General features: G+C 33.7%; 1 protein-coding gene across 5 annotated transcripts in view; it reads left to right on the plus strand.

Moving 5' to 3' along the window:
- The window catches only part of PCLO (piccolo presynaptic cytomatrix protein), a 310832-nt gene that overhangs the window by 151176 nt on the left and 140767 nt on the right, over positions 1–18889 (plus strand). For all 5 annotated transcript variants that reach the window (XM_074367559.1, XM_074367561.1, XM_074367560.1 and 2 more), the window contains exon 4: positions 5693–6451. In XM_074367559.1, coding sequence (XP_074223660.1) covers positions 5693–6451 — 759 coding nt within the window. The remainder of the gene's footprint in view (positions 1–5692; positions 6452–18889) is intronic.

Below are 18889 nucleotides of genomic sequence, written 5' to 3' on the forward strand. Positions count from 1 at the left end.
TAGCGTCAAACTATAATGGGAAATATTTAGAGAAGGGAATTCTGGGAAACGTAGTTCAGCCTAGGCAAGTTTGCACCATGCAAAAGCAACCCGTTGATTCTTCCCTACAAAAAGAATTTCCAGTACGGCACCATGTTCCACTGCATTGTAGGTGGGCTTAACACCCAACCAATCTTTCCAGTCACCTTGCATCCCTTCTCCATCCCTTCTGCATTTCAGCCTCCCTAGTCTGTGAGGTTATTTTGTCTTTGAATATTATATTCACAATGATGCTTAAATTTAAAATTGGGATTGGTTTTTATCTACCTGTAAAATGTTTGATAAATTTTATTCAGCTATAGCGTGCTTTAAATAATGTCTTCAAATGTGTATAGCTTTGGAATCTTAACATGCATAAAATTCCTCTGTGATGAAGTGTATTAAAATCTTCAAAATAAATCTTGCTTCAAATTTCAGACACTCATTGCCTTAAGTGCTGACTAGTGACTAAGTTAGACTTAAAAGGTATTTTTTTCCTTTGAAGTAATTATTCACACATGCAAAATAAATACCCATCTCTTGTAATAGGAAACAATAAAATACAACTCTGTAAAAGCAGAGGGATGAGAACAGATTATGTAAAAAAACTTGAAGTTTATATAATAGAATATAAATGATAATTTTTAAACTGTTGGTTATTTTTTATGCTAGACTTCTATAAATATCAGCCTAAAATGTAGTACTCTAGAACAATTAATCACAAATAGAAAAGTCATGAATCCATGGTTAAGTCACACCCTTGAGGCTTCCATTTTCACTAGGGCTGAGTTAGCTAAAGTCATCACAGTAAGTATGTATGATTACCCATAAGTTTCGTGCATCGTTGGTTACCAGCGAGAAATCAGCTGTGTCCTTGTCCTTTATACACACTGCTAGGTGATCAGTTATCCTATTGCTTCTCTGTAATGTGTGAATGTCTGTCTGTCTGCTTTCTTCCTTCCTTCCTCTCTTTCTGTCAGGATAGAGGGCAACAGGAAGAATGAGCTCACTAAAACTATTCTTTGACTAAGTAATCCACTTAGCTGAAAAAAAAACATTCTGAATGATAAGTAAATAAACAGGCAAACAAAAACATACGTAAAATTGTTATTGTTGGCTCAAAACCTTTGTAGAAGGCAGGAAACTCAGTGGTTTTATAGCACCCATCCCCTTGATTGCTTGGTTTTCCTTTACAGAATTTTAAGTAGGGGCCACCCAATCTCTACTTAAATATGTCTGTTGATGCAAACTGTGTGAGCTTCCAAATCAGCCCAGTTGGTCTTTTAATGAGAATTTGCGCTGAGATGCCAGTAAGATTGCTCGGGTAGAAATAAGAATGCTCATGTAGGTTTTGGGACCGTCACTTCTCTACCATTTAAAGTCTAACAGCAAACTTCCAGCCTGCTGCAGGTCTTATCATCATGCTTCAGAAAAGCTACTTAGAAAAATAACTAGGCAGTCCTGAAGTTCTGAGGTTTTCCTTAATGGTATTGTTGCTATAGTTACAGCTGAACTGTTATATAAAGCAAATTGCTTATTGACAGAAAAATGCTGAGTAGCCCAGCAGCCTCCCCTTTTTGGGGTTTTCATGCTTTCATTTCCTACTCTCCTCTTAAGATTAATGGATTTTTGGAGTATTGTTTTGAACAAACCCTGATGATTAGATGTTAAAATAAATACATTTTATTAACGTATACTAGCTGACAATTGAATATATTCTGGTATGTTCTGATCAATGTGGAGTTATTTTTTATACACTATTTGTTTATCAGAATTGTTCCTACTTGCAGATGAATTTTCATATCCTGGAGATTAACATTAAAGCACTGTGATTGGTCTCATAGTATAGAGTCTTCTGAATTTACTGAATACATTTAATAATACTATAGATGAAATATAAACTTCTAATATGTTTATACCATTAGGAGATATATATAGTATACTGAAAATAAAATACATTTTAAGAACATGGGAAAACAAATGGAAATTGTCTGAAAGTATCCATAATAATGACAAATATGTATACAAAAAGGCTCCATAAGATGTATATTTTCTGTTTTTCTATGTAATAAACTCAGTAATAGAATAGAAATGCCTTTAGTTTATATATATATAATATATAATAGATTACATTATATATAATATTTATTTTCTGATTGTCTCACTGTCTTTATAAGGAAGTATTTCTAAGATAAAATCATAATTCATTTGATATTTAACCTTAAGGCAAAATAGAAATAGCCATGTGTTTCACAACTGTAACTATTATAGAAAGTGTGAATTCTGTGTCTGGTTAAAATCTTTTCAGCTAGTAAAAGTCGTCTATGGCAGTGATATATTATGCATTGAATTTTAATATAATTTAAGAAATCTTGCTCAATTCTCCAGATTACTACTGAACTAAAAAAGCATCATGAGTATTTAATAATTTTGTATCTAATAATATTGTGGCTACTGAGGAACTAAGAGTATAGATGCATTTCATTTTGAACCTGGGGATGTCATACCTCTTAATTTGGTTCCTGAATACAGTGACACAAAAATCTTTGGAATTATTTTTGATAAAGAATGCAAAGTAATTGTGAACATCTTATACATCTTACGTGGTTATAGACTATTTCCCCCATTTTTTTGTGTGTGAAGCACATTTTTCTAGTGATTGTGTTTATTTTTAATGGTGGTCTGATAATGATGATGACCTATATTGTCCTAAATGAACTTTCTTGAAAATTCATTTTTACTCTTTGTCAAAATTTAATCAGTTTCACTTTTCTCATTTCTACTTTGATCTTACCCTACCCTCTGCCTTTTCCTATTCTCTCTTTTAATAAGCAAAATTTAAATGTACATGTTTGAAGAAATATAAAACTTTTGATGCTACCTAGTCTGTTTTTTTCCCCTTTCAATTCCTTACTGATTTTAGAACTTCCTCTGCTTCCTGAATTTGTTGATATTCTAATTTTGGTTCTGGGTGACAGAAAGAAGAGACACACATATGAGACCACAAATTCAGCATTTCTAATTGGTGAAAAAAATATCCTTCCATGACTCACAGTTTATCAAAATCCTTATGTTCTAAATGGATTCGTCAGACAATCCTGTTAAATCCATAGTATCCTTTCCTATTTCCTTAATACTCTACCTGCTTGTTATACTTATTTTGACCCACATTTTATTTCTTCTACTTGAATGTGAGTTCCTGATTGAATAAACCTTGCACATGTAATTTCCCCAGGAGATATATATTCCATTGATATAAATAGACTGGATATATACAGAATAGATACATAAGTGAATGATTTCATAATTATTTGTCATAATAGTAACATCAGTTTCCAAATTAATTTTGTTGATAATTAATCAAAATGTAAACTCACAAAAAATTAGCCCGGGCCTTTCCTTATAATCTTATTCACAATGCAAAGCAGTCAGGCAACCAACAGACCAAGTATAGCAGCATCATGTTAAAAATAATTGCATGTTAAAAATAACTGAATCAGGATGAGGCTTTAAGCCACGCTCGAATTTGAACTAGACATTGAGGCTCTCAGGATAAGGTCCTTTTTCTCTTACATTGACACTATTACCTTCTCTTTGCCCTGTAGACCAGTAGTGAGTGGTACTGCTTGTAGGTGTATCAAACCTGATTTTTAAATCAGGAAAATAAAGTGACATAATAGATTAAATAGATTATACCTTTTATCCACTTACCTAAATTTTCAAATATATGAAAATAATAAATATGCTACCTTGAAATAGTCACTACGTGTATTTTCTTAACACATTTTCCTTTTAGCTAGAGCTGTGTACCATTGTGGTATCATATGCCATAAGTAGCAAGAAATGACAACTTTGTAAGAATAGTTTGTGCCTGAAGCTGAGATAAAATAATCACATGTTTGTAATTGACAAGAATTTCCAGTGAGGTGAAACCTTTATTTCTGGTATATTAAAAACTTTCTAACTTACTTGCATTAGGACATGTCCTGACAAGAATGCTTAGCACACACCTGCATTTGGTTTTTAGAATCCATCCATCCATGTGACAAAACAGCACAGTGACACAGCTATTTGTGTCTGGTTTTGTTTTTTAAAATGTCAGTCTCTGAATGAAAATATTCTGAGATGTGGCTCCCACTAAGTAATGGTTTCTAAAACCACAGCACAGATGAAGATTGATTTCTGTAGGTGTTATGGACGTACTTCCTCTAGGGACTATTCAACACAAGGGCTGGAGCTTTTAGAATCTGACATAAGGGATCAGGTCAGTTTCTTTCCTGAGACTTTATAAAGTTGCTATATGGAGAAGTTGCAGTTCACTTTAGAGCTACTTAGACATGAGTTTAAGAAGAGAATTGGTATTAGGTGATCATAACACCAAAAGCAAATGAGCCCATAATACACACTAGTATTTTATAGACAGCCTTTCACCGAAGTTAAATAACTGACTTCAGTCTTTACTCTTTTGGATCATCAAGTAAGAATTACAACAGCTTACAGATTGCAAAATAGTCATTATTATTAAGCAGCATTTTTTTTGTCTTTAAAGAAATTGAAAGATGAAGTAAGAAATGAATCTTAGATCCCTAATAATATTCTAGAACAATAAGTGATTTTTGTCTCTTAATGATTAAAGTTATGTGACTGGAAAGAGTGATCCAAAGGGAAAAGCAATTTGAAATTAAACTTGTCAGAAGACAATACAACATAGGAATGCAATATTATTTGCATGACTCTCCAACTGTGCTCTTCAGAGAAAAGATCTCATTAAATGGTAACAATTAGAAGCTATATCTTTCACCTTTATGTCTTATAATAGGTATAATGTAAGAAAGAGCAAAGCATACATCATCAGTAAGGGGGGATTTCTGCAATATTACTAGCCTAACAATCTGTCTCCCATGTGATCATTTATATGTGTTATAAGACAGTAGTTCTCAGACTTTCATTTGCAGAAGAATTGACCAGCAGTTTACTTATTTTTGTTTATTTGTTTGTTTTGTGGGGTAGGTAATTAGGCTTATTTATGTATTTTTAATTAATTAATTTTTTTTTTTAGTGGCAGCACTGGGGATTGAACCCATGACCTTGTGCATGCTAAGCACACACTCTACCACTGAGATATACCCACCCTCCCCACTAGCTGTTTATTTAAAAGAGAGATCCTCCTTCTCCTATCCCAGGGTCCTGATAAAATTGTTTTGGTGTAGTTCCTAGAATTTGCATATCTAAGCCCTTAAAAAAAAAAAAAAAACCCTTAAGATTAATTGTTAAAAGATTACTGTGAAATTAAGTATTTTTTTAATAAATGTATGACAGAAACACTAATTTTGAAAGCACCGGACTTGAAAATAGTTCTATTTGGAACAAATGCAATTTTTTTTAACTGAAAGATGGATATTCCCCTGGGTGTATCTTTAGTGCATTCTTTTCTTTTCTCTGTAATGAGATGAATTAATTGCTAATGTCTAAGGATTCTTCCTATTTTTAGATTTCAAATAGTCTTTTTTCAATCTTCTTTGAAAGTCACTGTTTCATTAATCCAGAAAACAATGACCCACCTTCTCTATATACAAAAAACAGCTAGAAATTGCCAAGTGTTAACCTTGGTAAATGTACCAAAAACAGATATATTATAATATAGTTAATCTTTTTATTTCTGTTTTATTTGCAGATTCAAGAATGGCTTTGTTTAAATTGCCAGACCCAGAGAGCAATGTCAGGGCAGCTTGGAGACATGGGCAAAATGCCACCTACACAGTCAGGACCAAAAGCCTCCCCTATGCCTGTCCCTACAGAACAACCGTCTCAGAAAACAGCAGTGCCCACCCAAGTAAAAGTGAAAAAGAAGGAACAAGAATTAAAAACAGAGGCTGAAAAGATCATTCCAGAAAAAGTAAAGGAAACACCTTCGGTTGAAAAAACTCTCCCTAAGGAAACCACAGATCAAATCCAAGAAGAGAGTAAACTAGAGAAAGACAAAATTTTAGCCCCTCAAGACAAAAAGCTACCTCCTGAAGATAAAAAGCCTCTTCCAGAAGACAAAAAGCCTCTTCCAGAAGACAAAAAGTCACCTCTTGAAGAGAAGAAGCCAGCTCTTGAAGAAAAAAAGCCAGCTCCTAAAGATAAAAAGCCAGCTCTTGAAGACAAAAAGTTACCCCCAGGAGCAAAAACATCAGCTCTAGAAGAGGAACAGAAACAAGGCCTGCTTAAAACTCGAGCACAAATTTCTGAAAAAAAACCTGAAGGCAGAGTGGCTCTGGAGGTGGTGCAAGAAAAGAAACAACCACAGATCAAGATGGAAGATTTACCGTCTGGCATGCCTCAGAGTTTGCCTAAGGAAGATGTTGGAATGACTCAAAAATTAAAAGAACAGCCACAGGCAGCATGCACAGCAAAGCCTGATCAGGTGGAAACTGGGAAGGAAAAAACAGTAAGTTATGTTTTCTTTCCCAACTTTGCACAGTCTTATACATGTCATTGACTGATGTCTACCTAAGTACACAGAGTGCTTAATGCTCATAATGTAAGTGAAAGCCTTCAATTAATGGCATTTTCAGAAAAGTGTAACCATTGTTTGCTAAAATGAAGAACTTTGGCTTCCTGACAGGTTAATCTAATTTAAATAAAGTACAGATATAAAATTTATTTTTCTAGCTTTAATGCCTGTCAAATAATTTATAAAAATCTGTGGAATGATAAAGAAGATTTCATATAATTTTAGATTATTGCTGTTTCTTTGCACTGTGAACATAGACTCAGTATCCCCTTTAACATAAAATAATGTGTCTTTAAATTTGTTTACTTAGCCAGTTGATTATGCAAGACTCAACGGGTTTCTTCTCACTTAAAGCCTTTTTAGGGTGCGGTCAACCACAGCATGACTGTGGTTAAAAAAGAAGACATAGCTAAAATTCAAGAGAAAGGTCATTTTTAAAAAGTTTATTTTAGTATTTAGCATGAAAATCAATATATTTTGTTCAGAATTTTATTCAGTATGTTTAATATTGAAGGGTTATTTATAATTAAGCATAATCTGGAATTATATATATTCTTTTCTTTAGTGGAAACTTTTAAGATATCTTAATAGCTCAACTGATACTTCTGCAAGCAATGGTATCAACTTTAGAGGAATTCTGAAGTCTTTTTAGAGCTATGAGAGATCTTATAGTATCTGGTTGAATAATTTTAATTTAATGAAATGATCTAATTTAATGAAATGATTTATTGGAATTAAACTTAATATTAGAACTCTAATTAATACCTACAGTCCATCCCAACCCTGGATCACTTTGTTTATAGTTTAACTACATGGTTACTAACTCATCTTTAGTGCATGATGCATCACTCATTAAATAAATCCTCAAGTTTCCTAAGCAGGTGCCCATGTATTCTCTATTTTTATGGCTGGATCTAGCTACCACCACCTAGCTAACCGCTTTGCATAACCACTTCTCCCTCTGTGAAACTGTCCTTGGCTTTCATGAACCTTCCCTTTTTGTTTTCTTTTTGTCTTTCTGATCACCCACTAATAGTTCTACTTTGGCTATCTCCATTGCTTTTTCTTTTCAAGTCACCATATGATGTTGTCTTTCTTTGAACTCTGTCTTCTTTTCTCTTAGGGGAGCCACATGAACGATTCCTAAATCCACTTGTGCACCTTCTGCCCCTTTTGAGTGTTAGACCTGCGTTTCCAAAAACCGAGTAGATCATTTCACTTCAAAGCCTCACTGCAAACTGGAACTCAGAGTGTTCAAATCTTACCCACTTTCTATGGAAGCAGTTTCTTATTCTGACTTTCTGTTTCTAACAATGGCATCATCATTCTTCATGTCTCTGGTCTCCCAGTCACTAACCTTCTGAGTAATCTGAGGATACCCTGGGCTCTCCACATCACACTCTTGTCTGTTAGCTCCTATTCCTAAGGACAGTATCCTTCTTATGGCCTTCGTTACCTTTTACCGGTAATGTAAATAATCTAATTACTAGTCATTGTGCCTTCTCTTTTTCCCTTTTCCAGTATAATTATCAGATAATTATTTTCCAAGATTCAGATAATTTAACTCTGCCACTCAGATATTTCTAATGATTCTCTATTATCTATTAAATATAATCTAAACAAGAAGTATCCACATATTTGGTTAATGCACTACTTTTTACTTTATTTTACAAATTTGTCACTTTTTATCATTTCCTTTTGTTACTACATTTTCTTTTATTGAACAACCTCGATATGTACATACTTATTTAGCTGTAAATTAAATCTATGTGCTGTTGCTAACATTATTTGCAATATAAAATATTCAGAAATAGAAGTTTGTGAAATAAGCTAAAATCATTTTTTACTATATTTATTTAAGTATAGATACATTTGATCACAGCAAAATATGATTAATAATAGCATTTTCAAGAGAGCATTGGTTGACTGTGCTTCAGTGTTTAAAATCTTGATTTGAAATTTATAATAGAATTTTTTGAAATTTAACTCCTAATTCAGTTTGATATTTTGACATTTAGTTTTAATGACTCCATAACAAAAAAGATAATCTACAGGATATGCTGGAAATAGAAGTGTATCGAAGGTTTTACTTGTCAGATCTCACTACCTGTTGTCTAACTTTGAGACTGAAAACTATTTTTTTTATGTTGTGGAGGTTCCACAAATAAATGTTAATCTAACTTTATATCAATCATTTGTTCTTGCTAATTATGACAAAATGTGATAGTTTTAAATATACTTTTGTTTAACAAATGATCCTAAAACCCACTGGTGTTCTTTGTCTGGACAGCCTGTTAAGAGATTAAAATACACTTTTTAAAGTTTATTTGAAAAGGCAGATATGGCAGTTTTTAAAAATGCTGCGTCATTTTGTGTAGCATAATCACATGATGATTTCTAGTTCTCTGTCTTCAAAGGACTGTTTCCTTATCAAAATTTTTAAATTTTGTTCTTTAATTTAAAATTTTTTAATCAAAGTATAGTTGATTTACAATGTTGTGTTAGTTTCAGATATACAACAAAGTGATTCTGATTCAGGTATATAGATATAGATACAGATATGTATTCTTTTTCAATTTTGTTTCCATTATGGGTTATTATCCCTGTGCTATATAGTAGGTCCTTGTTGTTTATCTGTTTGATATATAGTGGTTATATATGTTAATCCCAAACTCCTAATTTATCCCTCTACAGCCTCCTTTCCCCTTTGGTAACCATAGGTTTGCTTTCTATGTCTGTGAGTCTGTTTCTGTTTTGTAAATAAGTTCATTTGTGTCATTTTATTTTATTCCACATATAAATGATATCATATGATATTTGTCTTTATCTGACTTATTTCACTCAGTATGATAATCTTTAGGTCCACCCATATTGTTGCAAATGGCATTATTTCATTCTTTTTATGGCTGAGTGATATTCCATTGTGTATATATACCACATCTTCTTTATCCATTCATCTGTCTGTGGGCATTTAGGTTGCTTCCATGTCTTGACTATTATAAATAGTACTTCTGTGAACCTTGGAGTGCATGTATCTTTTTGAAGTAGAGTTTTTTTCTGAATATATGCCCAGGAGTGGGATTGCTGGATCATATGGTAACTCTATTTTTAATTTTTCTAAGGAAACTTCATACTGTTCTTCATAGTGGCAGAACCAATTAGCATTCCCACCAGCAGTGTAGGGGAGTTCCTTTTTTTCCACATCATCTCCAGCATTTATTATCTGTCGACTTTTTAGTGATGGCCATTCTGACTGGTATGAGGTAATACCGCATTGTTGTTGTGATTTGCATTTCTCTAATAATTAGCAATATTGAGCATCTTTTCATGGACCTGTTAGCAATCTATATGTCTTCTTTGGACAAATGTCTGTTAACATCTTCATCCCATTTTTTGATTGAGTTCTTTTGTTTTCTTGTTTTTTGTTTTTTTGAAATTAAGTTATGTGAGCTATTTGTATATTTTGGAAATTAATCCCTTGTCAGTCACATCATTTGCAAATATTTTCTGTCATTCAGTAGGTTGTCCTTTAATTTTGTTGATGGTGTCCTTTTCTGTGAAGAACCTTTTAAATTTAATTAGATCCCATTTGTTTATTTTTGCTTTTATTTTCATTACTCTAGGAGACGGTTCAAAAAACATATAGCTGCGATTTATTGCGGAGTGTTCTGCCTGTGTTTTCCTCAAGAAGTTTTATAGTATCCAGTCTTACATTTAGGTCTTTAATCCATTTTGAGTTTGTTTTTGTATATGGTGTTAGAGAATGTTCTAATTTCTTTTTTTTACATATAGCTGTCCAGTTTTCCCAGCACCACTTATTGAAGACATGATCTTTTCTCCATTGTGTATTCTTGCCTCCTTATCATAGATTAAGTGACCATAAGTGTGTGGGTTTATTTCTGGAATTTCTGTCCTGTTCCAATGATCTATGTACCATACTGTTTTGATTACTATAGCTTTGTAGTATAGTCTCAAGTCAGGGTGTATGATTCCTCCAGCTCCATTCTTGCTTAAGTTTGTTTTGGCTATTCAGGGTCTTTTGTTTTTCCATACAAATTAAAACAATTTTTTTTGTTCCAGTTCTGTGAAAAATGCCATTGGTAATTTGATAGGGATTGCATTGAATCAGTGTATTGCCTCAGGTAATATGGCCATTTTAACAATATTGATTCTTTTAATCCAAGAACATGGTATATCTTTCCATTTGTTTGTCTCATCTTTAATTTCTATTATCAGCATCTTATATTCTTGGGAGTACCAGTCTTTTGCTTCCTTGGGTAGGTTTATTCCTAGGTATTTTATACTTTTTGATGAGATGGGAAATGGGATTTTTTTCCTTAATTACTTTTTCTCGTATTTTGTTGTTACTGAATAGAAAAATAACATATTTCTGCATATTAATTTTGTATCCTATAAATTTACCAGTTTCACTGATGAGCCCTAGTAGTTTTCTGGTAGTGTCTTTAGGATTTTCTACGTGTAGTATCATGTCGTCTGTAAACAATGACAGTTTTACTTCTTTTTCAACTTGGATTCCTTTTATTTCGTTTTATTCTCTGATTGCTGTGGCTAAAAGTCTCAAAACTGTGTTGAATAAAAGTGGCTAGAGTGGGCATTCTTGTCTTCTTTCTGAAGTGCTTTCAGCTTTTCAACATTAAGAATAATGTAGCTGTGTGTTTGTCATATATGGCCTTCATTATATTTGAAGTGTGTTCCCTCTATGCCCACTTTCTGGAGAGTTTGTATCATAATTGATGTTGAACTTTATCAAAAGGTTTTTCTGTGTCTATTGAGATGATCATGTGGTTTTTATTCTTCAGTTTGTTAATGTAGTGTGTCACATTGATTGATTTGCAGATATTGAAAACTCCATGCATCCCTTGGGTAAATCCCACTTGATCATGGTGTATGATCCTTTTAATGTATTACTGGAGTCGGTTTGCTAGTATTTTGTTGTGGATTTTTGCATATGTGTTCATTAGTGATATTGGTGTGTAATTCTCTTTTTTGGCGATATCTTTGTCTGGTTTTGGTATTAGAGTGATGGTGGCCTCATAGAATGAGTTTGGAAGTGTTCCTTCCTCTGTAGTCTTTTGGAGTAGTTTCGGAAGGATAGGTATAAATGTTTGGTAGAATTCACCTGTGAAGCCATCTCATCCCAGAGTTTAGTTTTTTTAGAGATTTTAAATTACTGATTCAGTTTCAGCACTGGTAGTTCTTCTGTTCATATTTTCTATTTCTTCCTGGTTTAGTCTTGGATTGTACCTTTCTAAGAGTCCATTTCTCCTAGGTTATCCATTTTATTGGTGTATATTTGCTCATAGTACACTTTTATGATCGTTTTTATTTCTGTGGTGTTTTTTTGCAACTTCTCCTTTTTCATGTCTGAGTTTATTGATTTGAGCTATGTCTCTTTTTTTCTTGATAAGTCTGGCTAAAGATTTATCAATTTTGTTTATGTTTCAAGGAACCATCTCTTAGTTTCATTAATCTTTTCTGGTTTTTTAGTCTCTATTTCATTAATTCCTGCTCTAATCTTTATGATTCCTGCCTTCTACTAACTTTAGGTTTTGTTTGTTCTTTCTCTGATTGCTTTAGGTGTAAGTTTAGGTTGTCTATTTGAGATTTTTCTTGTTTTCCTGGGTAAGCTTTTATTGCTATAAATTTGCCTCTTAGAACTTTTTCCCATGGGTTTTGGATTGATGTATTTTTGTTTTGATTTGTCTCTAGGTATTTTTTTTATTTCTTCTTTGATTTCTTCAGTGATCCATTGGTTGTTTAGTAGCGTATTATTTAGTCTCCACATGTTTGTGCTTTTTGTCTTTTTTTCCTTGTAATTGATATTTAATCTCATAGCATTGTGGTCAGAAAAGATGCTTGATGTGATTTCAGTTTTCTTAAATTTACTGAGCTTTACTTTGTTGCCCAGCATGTAATCTTTCCTGAAGAATGTTCCATGTGCACTTGAAAAGATTGTGTATTCTGCTGCTTTCCAATGGAATGCTCTATAAATATCAAATAAGTCCATCTGTTCTAATTTGTCATTTAAGGTCTGTGTTTCCTTAGTGTTTATCTGTCTGAATGATGTGTTCATTGACATAAGTGAGGTGTTAAACTTCCCCACTATTATTATATTACTGTCAGTTTCTCCCTGTATGTCTGTTAACACTTGCCTTATATATTGAGGTGCTTCTATTTTGGTAGTGCATATGTTTACAATTGTTTTGCCTTCTCCTTGGATTGATCCCTTGATCATTATGTAGTGTCCTTCTTTGTGTCTTGTAATAGTCTTTATTTTAAAAGTCTATTTTGTCCAAGTATTGCTGCCTGGCTTCCTTTTGATTTTTCATTTGAGTGGAATACCTTCTTCCATTCCCTCCTTTTCAGTCTGTATGTGTCTCTAGATCTGAAATGAGTCTCCTTTAGGCATCAAATATTATGCAGGTCTTGTTTTTGTATCCATTCAGCCAGTCTGTGTCTTTTGGTTGGAGCAGCTCCTTCTCTTCTGCCTTCTTGGCTGCCAGCCACCCATCATAATTCTCTTGAAGAGACACTAGCACTTGTTTTTTCCTAAATACTTGCTAGGTAATATATTGCTGATAACCAGAGTTTACTTTCTTCCTAAATATATAGCAAGTAGTATATTACTAATAACCACTTGTTATCACCAAAAAGTTCAACAACTTTGGGGTTCTTATACTTTTGTTAAAAAAGAATTAAAATTTCACAGTTATAGCTTCTTAAATTAATTTCCCATGAGATAATCAGCAAACCTTTGTGGCTAAAATAAATTCATAGTTATTCTCTATCTCAGTACAAAATATTAAAGATAGTCTTCAAAGTAAAAATGTCTCATTAGTATATAACATGTACCACATCTGTAAAATCCTGAGGTACTCTGTCCACTAGTGGCTTACTTGTAACTGATGCAATGAATGAATTTCACATACACTGCTCTCTCTGTAACTGTATCCTTTTTTAAAAAATAATTCCAATCAAAAAGAATCTCGCTCCTCAGGATTTAATACACATTTTTTCATTAAAAAAACTATATATATACACACCTTTTTCAAGAAGTCCCTCAATATTGAGCCACTTGATGGCTCATGGTACTAATCCTTTGAGTATTTTATTAATTGACACAGAAATTATGAATCTTACAAACTAAGCATATTAGGAATATTTGCACTTTGATTTTATTATTACCTAACCTTTTGCTGCTTACTTTGTTCTAAAGACTTCCTCCAAACCCTCCACATTTCTTTCTTTCTTCCTTCCAACAATGTTTGCTGATAAAGAAATGCAGTTTGATTTGTCACTATATTATTTTCTACCTATTACTTAGCCATATTTACATGGCAGAAAAATCAAGTTTCCTCAAATGTTATGTGACTTATTTGTCTTTTACTATTGAATAAGAAAACTTAGCAGAAAATTTTAAGAGTCTATTTCAATTTATTGAAAATTTGTAAAGTATTGGAATATTTATTTGCAAAAAATTACAGAAGTTTATGGTAATGTCACTGTCACTTGCTATAAATATCCTAGTTATGTTATATGTTTAGGCAAAATTTGTTATTAGCAGTAACATATGCAAATATAGATATCAAATACTTATCCTGGTAATTTCAAATAATTTTGGCTAGCTTTGTGTCAGATCTGATTTAAGCTTGGTCATCATTGTTTTTACCTTGTAATATTGCTGATGAAGAGCACGTAACAATATGAAACATGTCAGCGTCTTTAGTAATGTGTTTGTGTGTCTTACATTATTACTGTTATCTTTAACACATGATTTTTTGCGAGATATTTTGTCTACTACTTACCTATTATAGGAACGTTGGTTTGGTTGAAACTAGGTAATAGAAGTCACACCTGAATGATAAGCTTCATTATAAAGGTGAGCAAATGAAGTTAATGCCTTGCTCTGAATTCTGACAGCATAACTCCCAGTTTTCTCCCAGGATTCTTTGTAGGACATCTGACCAGTTGACATAGGCAGTAAAAGAATCCTGGTGTCAGTCTGTTCATTAAATATTGGTAAAATGTAATTTCTCTTTGGGGGTTTGAAAATTCAGTAAAAAGCATAATATTTATTTCTTGCAGTCCATTAGATCATTTTACATACCTGCCCAGGTTTCTGCACCCTGTGATTGAGACTTCTGTCTAAATAGCTAGCTTGGCTTTCTCAGCCCTGTGGACTGTAGTTCCAGTATAACTTTCAAGCAACCTAGTTTTCCCCACGAGTGAGAAGTCAAAAACCAGCCGGATATGCTTTTGCATAATTCCCCAAAGTAGCTTGTGCTCTCTCCCGCCGGAACCTGCACACAGTTCCTCTCTGTGCACTGGTGCTGCACCCTTCCATCAGCCCTATCAGAGAACTCCCATCTGGATCTCTTCTCCCTAGTGGCAGTCACTTCTCCTGCTGGACCCCCTAGATTGATTAAAGTTAATTTTTGTGTGAAATTAAAATAATACTCTTAATTTAGTTCTTCTTATATTCTGGGCATCGTTTTAAGTCCTCTATGATTTAATCCACACAACTCTTGAAGAGGTATATATTATATATGTTTTAGAGAGGAGGAAACTAAATTTGTTATGCCCAAGATCACATGGCTTAGCAAGGCTAAGGTCATAGTCCAGTTCTGACTGTGAAGGCTGGGCTCCTGCACACTACACATAGTACTTCTCCCGTGACACCGTTGGCACACTGCCTTGCCAGTATTATAATTCTCTATCTCCCCTAGCAGCTCCCACTAAAATTCCAAACACTTTGTGTAATTTTTCACTTTGTTTGTATGTTTGTTATTTTATTTATTTATTCATTTGTCATTTGTGTCATTCATACTGTTATACATATTGTTTATGTTTCTTTATTGCCACAGCATTTGGTCTGTCCATTCATTCCTGTCTTCCAAGTGTTTGCCAAATGGAATTAAAATTTATCCTGAAATATAATAATCTGAAAGATACGTTCTTCATTACTTTTTTTGGTTTAATATTTTTAAATTGCATGTTGCTCCCGAATTCTCTCTTTTTACTTACATATTTAAATAGAGTACTGCTTGTCTGTGTTTGATATATTACATTGAAATGTTATAGCTCTCTTGATAAAAAACAAAATTAGAAACTCCTTTAGAATAAACTTTCTTTTAGCATAACTTTTATTTTTGGTTAAAATGACCCAGGGGTTAGTATTCAATTTATATGTAGCCACTGTATAGGCAGCATAATCACATAGATGGAAAATGGTGAGATTTTCTGCAATGAAAAGGATTCCTGTGTGTGTGGGACTATCCTTTTTTCTCTTCATGACCAGTGAATTTGTGGACCTAATTTTGTTTAGAGTGTTTGAAACACTCAGATCAGCAATCTGTTTTGACCCAAACATGTATAAATGATTAAAGATTATCATTTATTGTTTTACTTTGGCCCATTAAAGTAAGTGACTTGGGGAACATTAAGCAAAAACTTACTATGTTCTTTCTTTGTACAGTCTTATATTTAGTCAAGAATTCAGTTCATAGCTCCAGTGACATTTTAAAAACCTTCCATTTACCTGCAACATGGAAGGGGCAGAATTTAGTTTGGTAGTAAGGTGTCTTGGTATGTTCTCCACCATTAGAGAGGCCTCAGGATGTGACACCATGGGAAGAGTTTCAGGTGGGTCTCAATTCATCACTGCCTCTCTCTGATCTATCTCCAGCTCAATAAGTGGCACTGGAATATTGGAAGGAAAAGATTTCTGTACTGTTTTTGCTTAATAAGTGAAAAAAATGTGAATCTGAGTATCTGAAATTTTTGAATATTTGTTTCATATACACAGACTATAAAGGCTCGAGTACCATAATTCTGTACATGGGAAAGAATGTAATATATACAAAATATAAAAGTCAGTGTAAGAAGAGCCTAATGCTAAATGTGCTTAGAAAAACAGGGAAAATGTGTTCCTCAGGGAACTGAAAAATAAATGGCTATTTTAAAAGAAAAGAACGTTTAAATGATGACTTGTCCCACTCTCTGCCTTCATCTAAGATGACAAAATTCTCATTTCAGTCTCTACCTGAAATTTTATTCTTATGTAATAATTTTAGAGGTCATTCCAGATTTCTATTTATATCACAGGTCAAAAATGAAGTGAATAATTAATTCTAACTCCTGTCTATTCAAGAGATGAAAATAATGCATAAATAAGAAAAGTCAGTGGTATTTAAACACATGTGTATACATGTGTTATATATGTAATATCTGCATGTAATTTAGAAAGAACCATTTGAATCTATTCATTTTATTAAATCTTAATGTTACTGAAAGCTTAATGTTCGTCTCAAAAATAAGCAAACAACCACACATTTTTGAAGCAACTGAGAGAAAACTCCCAATCTTCAAAACTCCCATTTTGAAGCAACTGAAAGAAAACTCCCAATCTAGGGAGTTAGAAATTTGAAAGAAGCCTCCCTCACATGAATCCTTTGATCCTTTTCCTCTAGAATTATGGCACTTCAGAGATGCATTTGAAGTTTGAATAATCAGAGAAAACCAGACTCAACTTACACACTGTTTTACATCCTTCTCAGTTCTAGCTACTCTTTCTTGGTTGATCAGATTATTCCTTTGTTAAGAAATACTCATAAAGGAAGGGTTTGTGGTGTTAAATCTATAATAGACTAGTTAACCTGCATGAATACAAATTGCATTAGAACTTTCACCCAAGTATCTCACAAAGGAGAGCAGCTAGCTACAGAAAGGAAAAATGGATGGACAGACAAGCACCTCAGTATTCTGATCTCCATGTAGGAAGAACTTTTTTTTCTTTCTTTCTTTCTTTTTTTTTTTTTTTTAACAGCAGCAGGGTAAAAGAGGAATGCCTAGGTACCTTAAATTAAAGGGTCAGAGGGACTGGTTGGTGTATGACCCAATAGTTTAACAAGTAATAAAGAATCAGAAAGTCACGCACCTCTGTCAGGGGAGTTTATACCTGATTAGTATGAGAAGAACTGACATCATGAATTTTTCTAGTATATCTTGGTACAGTAAGTTCGTGACCAGTTATTCCTTCTGAACAGTTTAGCCAAATGCCCTTTGGTCACCTAACTTGATTTCTTTATTAACCACTCCAGATACGTTATCTTAGACCCACATACCTGTAGAACAAAATCTTTGCAGACTGTCACCACCTTAGAATATGGAGGGGAGGTCACTTAGAGTGAAAACTTATCACAGCATCACCATAGGTAGATGATGATGGAATCTATAGAGGAGGAAAGAGACTGGGAAGAAAGAGGCAGGAGGGAGAAGTGGGCAGAACGTAGCACTGAGGAAAGAAGGAAAGCCCAAGCACATGGAGAAAGGCACCCAAGGGGATTACAGGGTAGAGATTTTGATATTTATGTGTCTGAATCTTCTGTCTAATGTATCTTAATTTCCTTTGTTACATTATGTATGTCTGATCCTAATCCTATTTTTGTAAAATGTCAGTGGAACCTTCAGAATCTGCAGTATAGTATTATAATTTATCTTTTATTATCCTCAGTGAATTGTTATATATAATGATTATATATATTATATATATAATCACCCTATGTTGATGGTGTTTACTGTGATTTAGCAAAGGGTGGGAAGGCAGACAAGGGAAGACGTAAAAAGCGTACTTGACTCAAAAAAATGTGCTCCAGTATGGTGTGGGATTTGAGGAGATGGAAGTATGGTGACCATCCAGAAAGATTTTATTAGAACAGTGTTTCACCTGTGGTTAGCTCTTCAGTGTGTGGCTCTTCAGGGAAATGAACCAGTTAGTTGGGTGCTTGTCAGCCCAACTGCTATAGTCAGAGAGGTAATCCTTTCCTGGAAAGACATCTGAAACAGTCCAGGGAAGTTAATTCTTCGTAAACCGAAGAGCAGGCATTGCTTTTTGCATTAAAGTTGCTAAGAATGTATCAGACGATCTTTTCGATTTGCCATGTTCAGCAAAAGCATTTTACCTTATAATTTGCACAAGATGCATCTTTAACCATACATAATAAAGACAGATATTGAGATGAAAATGAATGTAAAATGAGTACCAAACCAACAACTTGTATATTTGAGAACTCTGTAGCTCAAAGAAGGAGGGGAGATGGGAGAGGACTGGGGGATGGGGAAGAGGAAAAGAAAATGAAAGAAAGAAGAAAGGAGAGAAGAAACGAAGGCAGGGAGGAGGAAACAAAGAGGTTTTTGCATGGCTTTGGTTTGTTGTCCAACCTGGTATCTGTTTGTCTGGGCTATAGATAGGTGGGAGGAACCCATGCCCATGTACCCCCTGAAAACATCGAGATGGTTAGTTCAAGATACCAACTTAGTGGAATACAGGTGGCCTTGTAGGCAGGACCAGAC

This window comes from Camelus bactrianus, chromosome 7 (genome assembly GCF_048773025.1).
Source record: "Camelus bactrianus isolate YW-2024 breed Bactrian camel chromosome 7, ASM4877302v1, whole genome shotgun sequence".
Taxonomy (NCBI): domain Eukaryota; kingdom Metazoa; phylum Chordata; class Mammalia; order Artiodactyla; family Camelidae; genus Camelus; species Camelus bactrianus.